Source organism: Arvicola amphibius, chromosome 10 (assembly GCF_903992535.2).
Source record: "Arvicola amphibius chromosome 10, mArvAmp1.2, whole genome shotgun sequence".
In the NCBI taxonomy this organism is placed as follows: domain Eukaryota; kingdom Metazoa; phylum Chordata; class Mammalia; order Rodentia; family Cricetidae; genus Arvicola; species Arvicola amphibius.
The window spans coordinates 122,478,767-122,496,055 of NC_052056.1; the positions used below are offsets into that span (position 1 = coordinate 122,478,767).

General features: G+C 52.8%; 1 protein-coding gene across 3 annotated transcripts in view; it reads left to right on the forward strand.

Moving 5' to 3' along the window:
* Nucleotides 1-15,131, forward strand: part of Kiaa1671 (KIAA1671 ortholog) — a 136,562-nt gene extending 121,431 nt beyond the window's left edge. For all 3 annotated transcript variants that reach the window (XM_038344877.1, XM_038344878.1, XM_038344879.1), the window contains 6 exons: nucleotides 5,036-5,282; nucleotides 6,997-7,180; nucleotides 8,606-8,724; nucleotides 9,330-9,472; nucleotides 11,215-11,297; nucleotides 13,026-15,131. In XM_038344877.1, coding sequence (XP_038200805.1) covers nucleotides 5,036-5,282; nucleotides 6,997-7,180; nucleotides 8,606-8,724; nucleotides 9,330-9,472; nucleotides 11,215-11,293 — 772 coding nt within the window. In that variant the 3' untranslated portion in view covers nucleotides 11,294-11,297; nucleotides 13,026-15,131. The remainder of the gene's footprint in view (nucleotides 1-5,035; nucleotides 5,283-6,996; nucleotides 7,181-8,605; nucleotides 8,725-9,329; nucleotides 9,473-11,214; nucleotides 11,298-13,025) is intronic.
* The last annotated feature ends 2,158 nt before the right edge of the window (nucleotides 15,132-17,289 follow it).

Here is a 17,289-nt window from a genome sequence, read left to right on the forward strand (position 1 = left end):
AAACACACTGTAATCAGTTTTAGGGTTTTTTCCTGTCTGAATCTGTCTTTACTGTGTATCTCTATCTTTTTCTGACCATATGAGCCTTTAATCTGCTAAGATGCATGGCTAGGATTAAAGCAGCAGCTTTGGCGGCTGGCTCCACCCATTCCTTGGCTTCCTGAGAGTCTAGCTTCATGGCAGAATTATTGACAGGAACCATGTTCATTGCCACGACTCTGTGGAATTTCTAGGTCCATACCACCACCAGGAAGCATGCTGCTGCTGCTTACAAACACCCTCTAAGACTTTGGTGGCAGAGCCTCTTAAAGAGTTGTCATACAGTTTTGCTGCTAACACTGAGTCAGGAAGCCTTTCTTAAAGGACCTGAGCCTCTGCTTGCCACCAGCAAACAGAGCCTACCAGAGTAAAGATGGTTGCCAAGAAGCTGTGTTTGACTCTGCTCTTGTCTGTCTGTCTAGAATCCTTTTTCTTTTAAGCTTTCTCAGGTTTTATATGGAAATTCTTGCCAAACATTTGGGTGCCATTTGTAGACCGAAGTTTCTGTCCCTTCAAGTCCCAAAGAAACACACAGAGGCTTATATTAATTATAAACTGTTTGGCTTATTAGTTCAGACTTATTACTAACTAGCTCTTACAACTTAAATGAACCCATCATTCTTATCTATGTTTAGCCATATAGCTTGGTACCTTTTCTCAGTAAGGCATTCTCATCTTGCTTCCTCTTTTTCTGGCTGGCTGGTGACTCACTCTCTGCCTTTCCATTTTCCAGAATTCTCTTATTATGGTTGCCCCCACTTATACTTCCTGCCCGGCTACTGGCCAATCAGCATTTTATTAAACTAATAATAGTATACAAAAGCCTTATCCCACAGCAGTTAGAGCTTCTGTTGCTGTGATAAACACTGTGAGCTAAAACAGCTTGGAGGAAAGGGTTAATTCAACTTCCACTTCTGTATCACTGTCCATCACTTAGGAAGTTAGGACAGCTCAGAGCAGGAACCTGGAGGCAGGAGCTGATGCAGAGGCCATGGAGGAGTGCTGCTTACTGGCTTGTTCCTCATGGCTTGCTCAACCTGCTTTCTCTAAAACCCAGGACCACCAGGCCAGGGGGATAGCTCCACCCACAATGGACTGGGCCCTCCCCCATCAATCACTAATTAAGAAAATGCCCTATAGGCTTTCTTACAGCCTGATCTTATGGAGGCATTTTCTTAATTGAGACGCCCTCCCCTCAGATGACGATGGCTTGTGTCAAATTGACATAAAACTATTCAGCACAGAATCTATGTGGCTGGCACAGAAAGTTCTGTATTTTAGGAAACTGTAATAGGAAGAAGCAATTGTTGTATAAAGGGCATTAATTAGAAAGCCACAAAAAAGATGGGAATAAAGTAGCCTGGACATAGCCAGGAGCATGCAGGGACAGGCAGACCCTCAGGGACAGACATACAGACATCCACAATGTGACAGGGTGATTCACAGAGACAGACTGAGTAAACACTAATACCCTTGTAAACAGGAGCCAGAGGCAGACCAAAGGTGCAGGTAATGGTCTGGGTACCTTGTGGTGACAATATTCTCAGGTGTGTCAAACCTGAGGTTCTCCACTTGTATCCGAGTCAACTTCGCATGGATCTTAAAACATCTGTAGATGACCATGTCATATCACACTGTCAAAGCCTAGTCTCCACCCACGAGACACGGGGTGGCTGCACAGCACTGTGGTGTGTCACTGGGCTTAGCTTTGTGCCTTGTGGGCTTTTCTACTGTGAAAGCGTGCTGAAGACAGACAGACAGACAGCAGCCCCGGGTTCCATTCCAAGCCCAGACAATAACAGCTACTACCCAAAGAACCTTTCGGCCCCAGCACAGGTCACACCTGCATTTGTGCTTCTGTGTCTCTCTCGATGCTTTCGGATATCTGTGTGTGTTTGCATCTGCCGGCACGCACTCCACAAACTGTTCCATAAGTAGCGTGAGCAAGGATGTGGCTTGCAGGACCTTCTGCCTGGCTGGGAGGGAACTCCTGGGGCAGCGGTTCCCACCCCTTCCTCTGGGGAGCAGGTTGGATAAGATGGACCTCCCCATTGGGCATCTTCCTCCTCCATAGAAGGGGTTGATGCTCTTCATCTGCTGGAGGCTCAGTTCATGCACAGGACTGACTGACTAGTCTGTGATCTGTGAATATTATGCAAGACTGAGAAACTGAGGCTCACAGAGAAGCAGGGACCTAAGTAAAGAACATGTGTATCAGTGGCTAAACTGGCTTAAACCTGGGCCCCATCTCTCCCACTGCTGGGGGCTCTCACTGCTCCTCTGGGTCACTGCTCGGGGTGTTGACCGCCCTGCTGGGTCACTGCTGGGGGTGCTGACTGCCCCACTGGGTCACACTGCTGGGGGTACTGACCGCCCCACTGGGTCAGTGCTGGGGGTGCTGACGTCCCGCTGGGTCACTGCTGGGGGTTCTGACCACCCCGCTGGGTCACTGCTAAGGGTGCTGACGTCGCGCTGGGTCACTGCTGGGGGTGCTGACCACCCCGCTGGGTCACTGCTAAGGGTGCTGACGGCTCCGCTGGGTCACTGCTGGGGTTGCTGACCGGCCCCGCTGGGTCACTGCTGGGGGTGCTGACCACCCCGCTGGGTCACTACTAAGGGTGCTGACGGCTCCGCTGGGTCACTGCTGGGGTTGCTGACCGCTCTGCTGGGTCACTGCTGGGGGTGCTGACCACCCCGCTGGGTCACTGCTAAGGGTGCTGACAGCTCCGCTGGGTCACTGCTGGGGGTGCTGACGGCTCCTCTGGGTCACTGCTGGGGGTGCTGACCACTCTGCTGGGTCACTGCTGGGGGTGCTGACAGCTCCGCTGGGTCACTGCTGGGGGTGCTGACAGCACCACTGGATCACACTGTCCGAGCTGCTCTGAGTTAAAGCTGGATTAAAACTGGTTGAGAGAAGAAATGGAACCAACCAGTAGGACTCGCCCCATCTCTATAACTCCTCTCTGCTTACCTGTGACTTATGTGTGTAGTGAGCTTCCTTGAGTGTTTGGTTGGAAGTTCCCCTGCAGGAATACCCAACTGTCTGTGCTAGAACTTGTTCCTGTCTCCTAAGGGGCCCTGAGCCCTGTCCCCCAGCTTCTGTCTCCAAACATCTGATACCTTGGTGCTTCCAATGCTGTGCTCCCTCTGCTGTCCTCCAGAGGAACTGCAGCCTCTAGGACCAGGCTCTCTTGCCTTGGACAGTGGTGCCCCCTGCTGCCAGAGGGTTTCTCTTCCCTCGTTCTCTGGGTTTGTGTCTTCCCATTCAAGTCCTTACACCTCAACCTTAAAAACCTCTTGGAACTGGGAAACACGTGATAAGATGCTGGGGCTCAGGACTGGCAGTGAGGAAGCGAGTGAGTGAGTGGATAACTGAGCGAGTGGGTGACTGGCTGAGTGTGTGAGTAACTGAGCGAGTGGGTGACTGGCTGAGTGTGTAAGTGAGTAACTGAGCGAGTGGATGACTGGCTGAGTGTGTGAGTGAGTAACTGAGCGAGTGGGTGACTGGATGAGTGTGTAAGTGTGTAACTGAGCGAGTGGGTGACTGGCTGAGTGTGTGAGTAACTGAGCGAGTGGGTGACTGGCTGAGTGTGTAAGTGAGTAACTGAGCGCGTGGGTGACTGGCTGAGTGTGTAAGTGAGTAACTGAGCGAGTGGGTGACTGGCTGAGTGTGTGAGTAACTGAGCGAGTGGGTGACTGGCTGAGTGTGTGAGTAACTGAGCGCGTGGGTGACTGGCTGAGTGTGTGAGTGAGTAACTGAGCGAGTGGGTGACTGGCTGAGTGTGTGAGTAACTGAGCAAGTGGGTGACTGGCTGAGTGTGTAAGTGAGTAACTGAGCGCGTGGGTGACTGGCTGAGTGTGTAAGTGAGTAACTGAGCGAGTGGGTGACTGACTGGCTGACTGACTGACTGACTGACTGACTGACTGACTGGCTGACTGACTGGCTGACTGACTGGCTGACTGACTGACTGACTGGCTGGCTGACTGGCTGACTGACTGGCTGACTGGCTGGCTGACTGACTGACTGACTGACTGGCTGACTGGCTGGCTGACTGACTGACTGGCTGGCTGACTGGCTGGCTGACTGACTGACTGACTGGCTGACTGGCTGGCTGACTGGCTGGCTGACTGACTGACTGACTGGCTGACTGACTGGCTGGCTGACTGGCTGGCTGACTGGCTGGCTGGCTGACTGACTGACTGACTGGCTGGCTGACTGACTGACTGGCTGACTGACTGGCTGACTGACTGACTGACTGGCTGGCTGACTGGCTGGCTGACTGGCTGACTGACTGGCTGAGTGACTGGCTGGCTGAGTGAATGAGGCAGACATTGGTTGAAGCAGGAGGGCTGAGACCCAATCTTCTCTGCTGGTTGTTAGGGGCCCTCGGACCCACTTGCCTTTGTCCAATGGAAACATAGCATGAGCTATCCCCGTGAGATCCTACGTGACTTCAGATGTTGTGCAGGTCCCCAAAGGAGTACACAGATGTGGGTGATGTGTTCTGTCTTTACAGAGGTCTCTGTGGTCAGTGTACTGACAGTTCCCAACAAGCCCACCTGCCTGCCTTCTCTACATGGAAGGACTTGCATTCCGAGGCCTCCGACCTGACCCTCCTCTCATCAGAGCCTTGGTGGTTTACCACACACCTCCCCACAGCTTGTTTTGCCTCTCATTTTTATTTTGTTTTATTTATCTTTCTTTTTTTGGGCACAGGTATTTGCTTACGTAGTCCAGGTTGGTCTCCAACCCCTGACTCTCCTGCTTCTGCCTCCTTCCACGGAGATTCCAGGTGTGCCGCCATCACTCCTGGCTTTGCCCTTGGCTCTCCTTTGCCACCTGTGCAGGTGTCCCATGGCCACTGTTGCCAGGAGGAAGACCCCTGCTGTCCCCTGAGTCTGAACACTCTGAACCATGTGTCCGTGACCTCAGGTTTGGGATTGAGTGTCCTAGGTCCCTCTGTGAGTGCTGTTGTTTTTCCTGCGTTTCGTGCAGTTTTGGCCCTGAGTCCCCGTCATCCCCGGACAGCAGTGCTGCATCTGCGGGGAAGCAGCCACCAAGCAGCCACTTGTCCTCGTACACGGAGTCCACATCAGTGGAGCAGCATGACAGCTCCAGGGACCGGCGCAGCTCCAGCGTGGACCGTTCCAGTTCTGAGCTGGAGTCCACAGATGGCCCAGAGGGGCCACCCCCATCAGATGCTTGCCCAGCAGAAAGAGAGGACGATTTTTCCTTCATCCATGTAAGCCGAAGCCGGGGGAGGTGGCTGGGACAGAAACAGCCGTTTCTTATTAAAAGGAAGCGTGGCCTGTACAGGATCACCACCCCAGCAGGATGGGCACATTATGCTAAGGACCCCTGTGGTGGGCATGGGACACAACCTTAGACATGTACCTTCCTTTAGCATAGGATTGCACCATACTATCTGTGTGTCTTGGGGCGGATGTCCTCACCTCTCTGATGCTCAGCTGCCTTACTCAGTAGTGACGAGCACATCCGGCTCCATGGCCTCAAAGATGATCACAGGCGTCCAAGGCACATCTTGCCATGAGTTCTTCTGGGTCTGCCTATGGTTTGTAGTTCCTGGCTGTAGGCAGCTGGGGCCTGTCTAGAGCAAGCACAGAGAATAGCCTCTTTGGGTTCTCGCTCAGCAGAACCTGGGCACCAGGCTCTCTGTGACAGCTGTTCCAGGCACAGGCTCCCTCCTCCAGAACTGAGCTTGCCTGGGTTCCACACACAGCCACCCCTCGGGTGCCCACTATCCAGAGCCATGGTACCTGCTGTAGGCTCTTCCAAACTGGACTCCGCCCTGCTGCAGAAGCCCTAGTCTCCAAGGATAGGAACCGTCATTATAGGCTGCAAGGGGCCCTTACTCCTGATGGCTAGGCACCTGACCTACTCCTGGGTAGCTGATGCTCCAGATGCCCCGAGTGGCTTCTAATGGGCTCCCAGGGGACCCACAGCTACACACAGCCAAGGCCTTCCCTCTGGCATCTCTAGATGAGAGGTGAGACCGCAAGACCAGGATGATCCCTCAAGGACACTGCCATATGAACAAGCACTGGCACCCGTCTCTGGGTGTTGTAAGGAGCTCAGTGGGTGATGTGATGCCATTCACTCAGCAGCCATGCACTGAAGTCTCACTGTGGCCAAGCCTTGCTGCAGCTCATGTGTGCATGTGATGTGTGTCATATGACACGGATGACACTGGACATTCCTTCTTGAACTCTGAGCACTTCCTCCTAGAATCCATCCTAAGCAACAATGGCGGGCGGCACCAACAGCCCTGGGTCCCTGGTGGCTGCCCTGTCCCATGCACATAATGATAACCAACGAGCAGCATTCCCTGCCTGCCTTTTGGAGTAGCAAGTGGGAATGGTTGCTGATTCTGCCCAAATGCTAGAGGCCCTAAGTGTGGGGTGAACTGAGGTTTATGTGGTTTGCCACCATGACTTGGATGTCCTGTGGGGACCATCAGAGAGATGTCCCAGGGTAGCCCTGTGGACATGGAAGTACCCCTCTCTATTGGTGCTCTGTAGGTGGTCCTTCCACTCCCACCTGCACTCAGGATTATCACGGGGGGCCACAGTGAGTACCTCTTGGCTCAGGGACTCCATGAATATGGTTGTCATAAAGACAGAGAGATGTAGTCAGCAGGTCATTCAACAACCAGAGCATGGGCATGGATTGAGCTCCTAGTCCTCACTTGCTTTACTGTGTGATGTCAGAGTCTATACCTGCTCCCATGCCTGTGTGTCCAGTGATGTTCTTAGGCACTGCCTACGTGGTCTCCATGGGGACGTTGAGGCTTATGGCGTCAAGGGTGTCTTTAGAGCATGACACACCAGCCCATGCACCCCTGAGAACACCTTGTGTATGAGCTGCACACGGTCTGTGGATGGTGTCTCCCACTGACGGTTTCCTTCCTTCCCACTTCCTCCTTGCCACCCCCAAAGCAAACTTCAGTCCTCGACTCAAGTGCCCTGAAGACCCGGGTGCAGCTGAGTAAGCGAAGCCGTCGCCGGGCTCCCATTTCCCACTCCCTCCGGCGCAGTCAGTTCAGCGAGTCAGAGAGCTGGTCTCCTTGGTCTCCTTTGGAAGAGGAGTCACACAGCACATGGATGTTCAAGGACTCAACAGGTATGCCCACACCTTCCACCTGACCTGCACACTGCTCTGGGCAGGAAGGCCTCAGGTTAAACCCTGGGATGAATGGCCCGACCTTGCCCGACCTTGGAGGGCTTGTGACACCGGGACAAAAGGACCCAGGAAGTCGTGGCTTCTTGTTCAGTGGAACTTGCGTTCTGAATCCGTGTGTGGCGGTGCCTAGCAGTTCAGGGACAGAAGCAGCGATATCTTCACAGTGCAAAGCCAGCCTGGTGGTCTACAGAGTGAGTTCTAGGCCAGCTGTGACTCTATAATGTGACCCTCTTTAAAACAAACAGAGCCAGGCGTGGTGGTGCCCATCTTTAATCCCAGCACGTAGAAGCAGAGGCTGGAGATCTTTGAGTTTGGGGCCAGCCTGGTCTATAGGGCAGAGAGTAGCATGACCAAATGTGGCCTCTGACCAGATGCCTAAACGAATGCTTGGCTTGGGTCATTGCTTCTCATGGTCCGCTGTATTAGGGAACAACAAAGGTTAGGTTTCTGTTGAGGGCTGGGGAGATGTGTAAAGTGCTTGCTTCACAGGTTCCAAGACCTGCATTCAAATCCTCAGCCCCTCGTACTCCTGTTACCCAGCCTTGAGTAAGCAGAGGCCAAAGGATTCTTGAGGGTTGCTGGCCAGCTCTCTAACTGAATTGGTGAACTCCCGGTCCAGGGAGAGATTCTGCCTCAGAAAATGAAGTGAGATTGATGTATATGCCCAGCACCAACCCCTGACCTCCATGTGTATGCACATGCACACGCACACATGCCACCCCCCCACGGGTACATACAGTGAACACATGCACCTGTACACAGAGCCAACCAGTAATAAATAGGTCAGTAAGTGTCTGCAGGGCCAGAACTGTGCTAAGCCGCCTGGAGCAAATGCCGCCCACCATACAGACAGAAACACACAGATTCCTTCACAGGGACCTGGCAGCAGAACCTGTGACTTTCCATAGCCCCGACCACATGGCCGGCGGATATCAAAGACTGGGGCTGACCTTTCTGAGCATTCCCGTGTCCACCTGAGCCTAGGGCTCCAGAGTGCATGCTGTACCCCACCAATGTCCAGTTCTTGGGAAGCCAGAACCTCTTTACCGCTGCCCATCACAGGAATTCTCTGGCACAGCCGCCGACCTGGCCAGTGCCTTGAAGAGATCCTAAAGAGACCCACATCGTTCCCTTTTGTTCTGCCTCTGTCAAGAATGTCCTATTATTCCTCCGAAGTGGCAGGAGCCAGGGGTCTGCCTACGCCCTCCCTGAGAAGAGGCTGTCTGCTCATGACCACTGTTTCCAGACAGTGTCTGAAGAACAGGGAGTGGGAAGCTTCTGCCAAGTACAGGTGGACCAGGGGTGCCCTGTCCTTGTGCAGGGCTGTGAGGAACCACCAGTGACTCAGAGTCTGTCTCTTAATAGAAGAGAAGTCACCCAGGAGGGATGAGTCGGATGAGGAGCCGCCCAAGGTGGAGAGGACCCCTGTCAGCCATTCCCAGAGGATGCCCATGTTCCCAGGCATGGACCCAGCTGTGCTGAAGGTACTGGGAGCAGACTGCTCAGTGAATGCCGACACGCCTCTCCCCCTTCCTGTCCATCCTTAACTTCTGTCCATCCCTCATGACCCAACTAACGCCTTTTCTCCTCATTCCTTTTACCCATCCATGGTTTAACCTCCCTCCTCCCTTCCCATCTATTGATTATTTTCAATCAGCCTCCCCTCCCTTCCTCCATCCCCCCTTCCATTGCACGTCCGTCCGTTTAACGTCCTCCTGTCTGCATCTGCCTTCTGATTGCTGGGATGACAGGAATGTGACACTGCCTAGCTTCTCCCAGAGAAATTCTGTTCATACTGTCTTAAGTCGTTCCTTTCCAGCCTGGTCCCCAAACTCAGGGAACAGTCGCCCCTGCCTCGTGCTTGTGGGACCCCAATGTTGCAGGCTTCATGTCACTAGATGCAGGGGTGAATTTGCTCTAGCCTCCACTGGGGCAAGGCTCTGGACTTCTCAGTCCCCGTACTTCCTGCCTTGGTCACTCTGTAGCTCAGGATACCCAGTGCTTTGTGAGATGTCACCCTGGGAGTGCTGCTAGATGGGGCTTGTCCTCAGACAGAAGACAACTACACTGGACCCTCCTCTCTCCCCAGGCTCAGCTGCACAAGAGGCCAGAAGTGGACGGTCCTGGCGAGTCCCTCAGCTGGGCGCCCCAGCCCAAGACCTCTAGGTCGCCCTTCCAGCCTGGGGTGCTGGGCAGTCGGGTGTTGCCTTCCAGCACAGAGAAGGATGAGAGGTGAGGATGGGGACACTTCCACTGGGGCAGGATACTTCTGAGTGCTGTGTGCAGGTTTCCCTGTGGGTGTACTCTGTACCCTCTCAGCTATCGTTGCAGACCCGGGGGAGACAGCAGGAATCTCAAAGCCTCTCTTCGCCCTCCTCTCCCACCTGACCCAGAACTCCAGGCTGTTTCCAGGAAGCCCTGCTGGGTACAGCCTTCTGCAGATAAATGGAAACTGAGGCACCCTGCCTCTTCTTATGGTCTTGGGACAATTGGGAGGCCTAACTGGTCAGCTGCCCTTCATGGAGGAGGCAGCGGCTCCACCCCAGTCAGGCTGATTCTATACATGGACGAGACCCGAGCAGCCCCAACTTCAGCTCCCAGGCCGGGCTGTGAAGTGCTGTGAGCTGAAAAAAAAAAAAACACATAACCACTCCATACCTCACCTTCCTCTTCTGTGAAATTGGTTTGGTGACCCCACAACCTTCTGAGGAGGTCGTGGAGATGAAACAGAAGCTGTGTATGAAACCCTTTCTTTGACCTGGTCCATAACAATCTCATAATGGAAGGTGCTTTGTGCTGAGAAGTTAGGGCATAAATTCAGGGCTCGTGATATAGGGGTGTGGAACAATCCTGCAGCGGTAGGAGTGAAAGTGAGCAGAGTGGGCAGACTGCAACCCACAGGCTAGTTCCGGCCCACTGTCTGCTCTAGTCAATAAAGCTTTATTGTCCCCTAGCCGTGCTATTCTTTTATGTATTGTCTATGGCTGTTACCATGTTAAAATTCAGGCAGTCTGTAGCTCATAGCTGGACACATTTGCTCCCTGGCTCTGTGGCCCCTGTAGATAGGAGGGGCTCTCAGCACATATCCGAGGAGGAGGGCGCCCAGAAGGCCTCCAGGGGATGTACTTTTCCTGAGTCTCGATTAGATGGGCCTCAGGGTATGATGAGAGATTTCCAGGTGATGGCCATACTGTGCAGAGCCCCCAGGAACACATGATCAAGGCACAAAGAGGAACTTGTGAGGAGAAAGACTCAGTCAGAGTGGGGCAGGCTCTTGCTGAGGTGTGCTCACTGTCCTGGGAATGAAGGGAGTGGTCCTAGAGGCATCTGTGGACCTGGACCTGGACATCTTTCTCTACCATCAGGCAAGGCTGGGCTGAAATCTGGGGACTCCGAGCGTTCTGCCTCTATTTCAAGGCTAGAGAACAGATCACTCTGAGGGAGGTCTGCCTCCACACTTCCAAATCACCCCATCCCTTATCCTTTATCCCCAACTAGGTTACCAACTTCAATCAGGAACTCTCTCTGTGGGATGGTAAAATAGTTCAGCTACACACACACACACAGAGGGGGGGGCAGGGGGATCGCTGCACATGGCTTTGGGGTCCAAAGACCAAGGAGGAGATACAAATCAATGAAGACAGAGGCAGGCAGCTGCTGACCCATTTGTAGAGCCTTCCCTCTCTCTGGGCAGTCATAGTTTGTTTCATATTTTTCTATTTAGGCTTCAGCTGATGGAGAGAGAGGCCCATGTATAGTATGAGCCATGATCTGCTTGACTCAGAGTCCACTGAATCTCATGGCTCTGTATATAGGTCTGCATAGATCTCATCCAGAAACATTCATAGAAACATCTAGAATAGTATCTGATCAAATGTCAGCACGGCAAATGGAGGACTGGGGGCCATGTCACCCTGCCTTCGGGGAACCAGGGTATGGTTCTCACTCCACTCACTCTGGCTTTACGGTTTCAGGTCAGAAGAGTCCTCACCCCAGTGGTTAAAGGATCTGAAATCCAAGAAGAGGCAGAGCCTGTATGACAATCAAGCTTGACCAGGTAGGACCCTGGGATGGCTCAGGTGGGGCCTCGGGAGGGAGGTGGTCACACAAAGGTGAGTGTTCTGGTAAAGAGCCTGGCAAAGGGTGTCAGGTAACTAGGGCTCTGACCTCATGCCCTTGACCTTCTTGCTGCCCTCAAAGCCCTTGGGAAAGATGGGACCATCAAAGGCCAGCTTAGCCAGACAAGTTTCAAAGTCTTGCAGAAGGAAGTCTTAGTGTACACACTGTGTAAGTTTATTTCGAGACTGTATATAGCCAGTCCCTTGGCATCCACCTGAGATCCATTCAAAGGCTCCACAGGCACCAAGATCTGAGGACCCTAAAGTGCTGGGTGCGAAATGTCTGTGGTCTGTATAGAATTCCCCACATCCTCCTGTGTACTTAAGTCATATTTATTGCTATGTAAGCACATGGTATATGAGAACACATGGCACAGTGCATTGCAGAGGACAACTCTGGAGTCAGTTCTCTGTCCACATACATGTGGGACCCAGGGATTGAACTCAGGTCTCCAGGCTTGCACAGCAAGCCTCTTTGCCCTCTGACCCATCTCGCTGGCCCTTTAAGTCACCCAGATGACATCTGACACCTCACACATTGTGTACCGGCTGTGTTGTCTATCTTGCTGTTGCCTAGGCAATGCTGACACATCTGCACATGCTCAGTAGAGGTGTATCATCACCGTGGGAATTGCTCATTCCCAACTCCCTCCAAATCCTTTCTGGTGCAGTGCGAATTGGGGGTGGCACAGACAGGTAGGGCTAAGTTTATTTAGAAGCCATGCACTCAGATTACTGTGTGCTCTATGGTCTTCGCCTGTGGAGATCAGCAATACCCATGTGGCTGTGGGGTTTCCCAGCCTGCTTGAACACATAAGAGATCGATGGAGTGCCACCTGTGCCCCAGGAGAGAGAGTGGGGTGTGTGATGCAGAGGCTGGCTTGGGTGTAGTCAGGAGAGGACCACCTCCTGAATCACAAAAACCAAAACCTGGCCTGGGTGGACAGGGTGCTGTTTGGAGTCTGCAGGATCACCTTGTTGGTCTGTTTTGGGGTGTGTTTTTTTGGGGGGAAACACCCGGAGCTCAGAGTTGTGTGCTAGGCCAGTGCCCTGGATCTTCACAGGGCTCCCTTGCTCCAGCACTGTTTCGAACCCTAGATAAGACTAGACATTCGCAGCAGACTGTGAAGTTTCAGATATGTATACAGCATGTGTCCCATAATTATATATATGGATGGAAAAAATCCCAAGCAAGTCTGCTCCAGGGTGATGGTGGAGGGTTCAGGGCCTTGTGTTCATTCTGTGTTGCTCAGTGCTGACATGGAGTTTAGCAAACCTGTGGGCACAGGATAATGCTCTGGTCCCCATGTGTTCCTGTACTTATGACCCATCACCCCAAACAGTTCTTGCCTCATGGCGAGGGTCCAGAGCCCTCTGTAGTGATTCTGAAATCTGTGATACAATCTCTAGCAACACACTGAGGAAGTTAAGGCTCAGGGTTAATGTTGCAACTGGCTCATTGCAGCTGGTCAGGATGCCTGCCCCGTTGTTCCCTTTGCCCATTCCCAACTCCCTCCAAATCCTTCCTGGGCAGTGGTGACATGCAGGAGGTGGATCCCAGGGCTTCATGAGCCACCAGGGTACACTTGAACCCCAGCATGGGATGGAAGGCCTGATGGCGGGAACTGCCAAATGCTCTCCTAACAAGGGCTCTCATTTCTCTGCAGACAGGACATCACTACCCCACAAACTCAAGCCTTAACCGCCAGATGTCAGAACCCGAGGCCAAGCCACCTGCTCCTCCCTGGCCACACTCATGTGCCTGGGCCATTCCACCCTGAAGACATTGTGCTGAGCCACATCTGGGTCCCCACAGGAAGATCCTGCCCCAGGACCTGCTCCAGTCCCCAGAAGGATCTTCAGTTCTTGCAGAAGTGGATTGGCCTTTGGTGTGACAGTTGGCTTTCCTGCCCTCTGCATACACCTCACAGGACTCCCTCAGCTGGGAAAGAGACTCTGGGCTCCTCCCCAGGCAGCCCGTCTGGATGGACTTGGACACAGAAGCTTGAACGGCTCTCAGATGGCAAGGGAATTGTCCAAGCATTACACTGGTGTCTCCCAGGTTTTGCTTTTTTTTTTTTTTTTGTTTTGTTTTGTTTCTTTTTGACAGGCTCTTCTTTCCCCCACTTTGATCCCGTGGTGTTCATACTTATAAGCACACTTATCCTTCCTGTGGGGCCGTGTGCACAGTAGGCCTGTGCCTCACTACTTTCCTGTCTGCTTTAGAGGGGGGTAAAGCAATAATGCAGCCAATTTTCTTAGAAACCTGACACGGGCATTGCATTTCAGCATTGACAGCCAGCAGGAAGAGATGGACGGTGTCCAGTTGCCTCAGGTTCCCTGATCCCTGTCCTAGCTATGAAAACGTGTGAGTTTTACCATTGTCCATGTCCAGGCTGCTCTGATGTCTGTGGGGTAGCCTTTGCCCCTCAGTCCCCAGTGTTATGAACCTCGGTCTGAATGGTCAGTGCCTTGGCCACTCACATACCAGACCACATGGGTGTCCTTCTTTTTCATCTTTTCTGAACACCCGTGCCCCACCCCTGCCACCCGTGACCCACCTGGCCGAAGTCCACCTGCATCTTGATCTAACGGAAAGGCTCCCGTAGTGGGAGTCTCGGGCCAGATGCTGAGACAAAAGGTCTAAGATGTTTTCCTTCGCATTCTGCTAGCTGAATGCTCACCCCTTGGAGTCTCAAACCCTCTTCTGTACTCTGGACACCCACTCCGTCGTGTGTCCTTTTGTAAGCCCTCAAGAGGACTTCAGAAGCCCCAGCACCAGTAATCACCCCTAACATGCCAAGCCGGCTGCCCACTGTGCCGGCAGCTTCCAGAGACCTTTTCCCAACCTTGCCTTGGTGACATTCCAGGCAGTTCCAAGGTGGTCCGTGGCTGTGGAGGGCCCTGGGTCTGGTGTTCTGACAGATACCTGCCTGGCACGTGTGCCCACCACTGCCCTGACCTCCCCAGCCGCAAAAGTTGCTCTCTGTAAATCCGTTACTTGCAGATGGTGTTGAGACCTGCCTCTCTTGTCTTCCCGCCTCAACTCCTCTCTCATTATCCTCTCTGCCTGTTTTCCCTTTGGAAGAGTGTGGTGGGAAAGGATGGCGGTATTTGGTGTCATTAGGTTAGGATAGTCACCTGGGGGCTGCGGTGTTCAGCACCCAGGAGACTGCAGGCCCCACCCGCACCCCACCCTGTGCTCTGGCCACCAATGAGAGCATAATGTTAACACTTAACTGCTTTCCCTTCCTTCCCTGACTAGTGGTGAGGGGTATCCATCCTCTGAAATCATTTGGGGTTCAGTCTCCCTGCAGACTCTTCCGTAGTTTCTGTTTTCTGTTGTGTTATGATTTTAGATCCATTTTGTATGCTGCAGCATTTTTGACCCAGCAGTGGCTTGCCAGGGACTCCTTTTAAAACACAGCAGGGCTAAGGCTGTGTGTGGCTCAGTGGGTGGAGTATGTGCCTAACACGCGGGAGGTACCACATAAATCAAGTGTGGTGTGTATACCAGTGATTCCAGCACTTGGGTAAAAGGAGGAGGGCTGGTAGTTCAAGGCCATCCTTGGCTAAGAAAGCTGGAGGCTAGCCTGGGCTGTAAAATCCACTCTCAAACAGAGCAATAACAAAAGCCAAAAGAACAAAACCACAAAGCAACCTTCTGCTCATGTTTCTAACTTCTCTCCACTGCTCTCTTTGTTCTGGGTGTAAGATGCCCATGGTGGCAGGAAGTGACTGTCCTGAGTATTGAAAGACACAGTAGAATCAAAGTGAGCTCGCCTTGTCTGTCATTACCTAACCTCTCTTGCTTAATTGACAAGAAATCAGTTTGATTCCACAGAAAGACCCACATACTGACAATCTCATTGGGTCAGGAGTGACCCCTCTGGTGCAGTGCAGTGTGCAGAGGCCCATGCTCGGACCCTTGACCCTTGAGCCTAGTGTAAAATTTATCTGATGGCCTCAAGTTTGGCAGGGACTATCAGAGGGGTTTGTATTGTAGGGAAGTGAGCAAGGTTTCTGTCTAGATGTACATTTTCCTCCTACAGTGAAATCCCCTCTAGAAACAGGCCCGGGCCTTCAACCTTAGCTGCTGAGCAGAGATTGGAAAAATGCTAGAGTGGTTTTCCTGAGGGAAGCCTGGCCAGCCCTTGGGATGTGTGTGGTGGTGGGGGAGTAGGGAAGCCTGGCCAGCCCTTGGGGGGGTGTGGTGGCGGGGGGAGTAGGGAAGCCTGGCCAGCCCTTGGGGTGTATGTGTGGTGGTGGGGGGAGTAGGGAAGCCTGGCCAGCCCTTGGTGGGGGTGTGTGGTGGCGGGGGGAGTAGGGAAGCCTGGCCAGCCCTTGGGGTATATGTGTGGTGGCAGGGGGAGTAGGGAAGCCTGGCCAGCCCTTGGGGTGTATGTGTGGTGGTGGGGGGAGTAGGGAAGCCTGGCCAGCCCTTGGGGTGTATGTGTGGTGGTGGTGGGGAGTGAGGGCTGCTCTGTCAATCCTGGCTTTAAGATGTCTCATTCTGGTGCCCAGAGACACCCCCTAGATCTAGGCTTGATTGAAAAGTGAGAAGCCACGCCCACCCATGTTAATATGGTTCTGGCAAGTCATTGGGGCAACAGATGGTGTGCCCTCCCAGTGTGCCTTTGTCCCACCACATGTTGACAGAAGCAGATCTGCACATTGCTGGGGACAGTCTTGAGGTGGAGGGAGCTGCAGGAGACTAACAGGGCCCACTCCACACCTCTGAGTTTGCCTTGGCCTCAAGCCCCTCAGTGAGATCCTGTGACACCATTGACATCCTGTGACCGCTATCACACCCTAGAGTATCCTTTTATGAGGACACTTCACAGCCTGCATCCTTCACCGTCCAAGAATCTCCTTAAACTGTTAATGTCACCTGTGCTGTGACAATCCCTGGCAACATTGAGCCAGCTAGAATCTCTCCTGTCCTCTAGAGGACAGTCCGCGCTTTTTAATGTTCTCGTCCCGTGTCGCCTTACAGATCTTGTTGTATGGGGCTCACAAAGATCATATATTGATATACAGAAGGTGTTTGTACCAAGTGGTTTCTTATTCTGTTCTAGAATGATCATGGTCCTCAACATGCTTTGTATGCTGGGGTGGGAGAATGGAATTATATATGTGAATATAGGGTATATTTTCCTAACTGTTCTTCGGGGTCCTGCCTGGGATATTTGTGGCTTGACGGTAAGGACTCGCAAGACACACGTCCTGTCTGTGGCATTCTGACAGCTGCCTTACCAATCCACAAGCTGGAGGACTTTGGAATGACGGCGGACGGGGCACTGTAGCCAGTCCCAGGAAGGACCTAACTGCGTGACTGAGAATTCATCTATAAAAACCTATATTTTTACTGTCAAAACAAATGGGACTTCACAGTGACTGGATGTCCCCTGTGCTTTTCTATTTTGTCGACGTAAGAGGTTTTCTGGCACAGACAAGCAGTCAGGAATCCAGCTGACTGCACCAAATGGGGTGAACTCTGCATGTGCAAACGGGGACACACCCAGACTCCAAAAATAGTAAATAAAACTCTCACAGCAGGTGTGCTGCTGAAGCCACGCGTCCCATCCGTGAGTTCGCGATGGGGCCTCCTGGGCTGATGGGCTCTCCCACACATGCTGGTTCTGTACTGACCTGGGGCTGGGAGCCTCAGACAGTGGCCGTCCGTCATGGGAGATGTGGAAATGAGACAATCGCCATTGAGGCCCAAGAGAGTAGAATCCTCTCCCTGCCTCCTTCCCGCTGCAGGACCTTTCTGTGTTGGCTCTGCTTAGCAACAGAATGAGGGGTTGTGGTGGCAGCATTTGTGGCAAGAATTACGGTGGGATGGTAGCTAGGAGGTAGGGGGGGTGTGTTCCATAAAGACCTCTTGCAATGGTGGAAGCACTCTTGGTTATTACAGGAGGTAGGTGA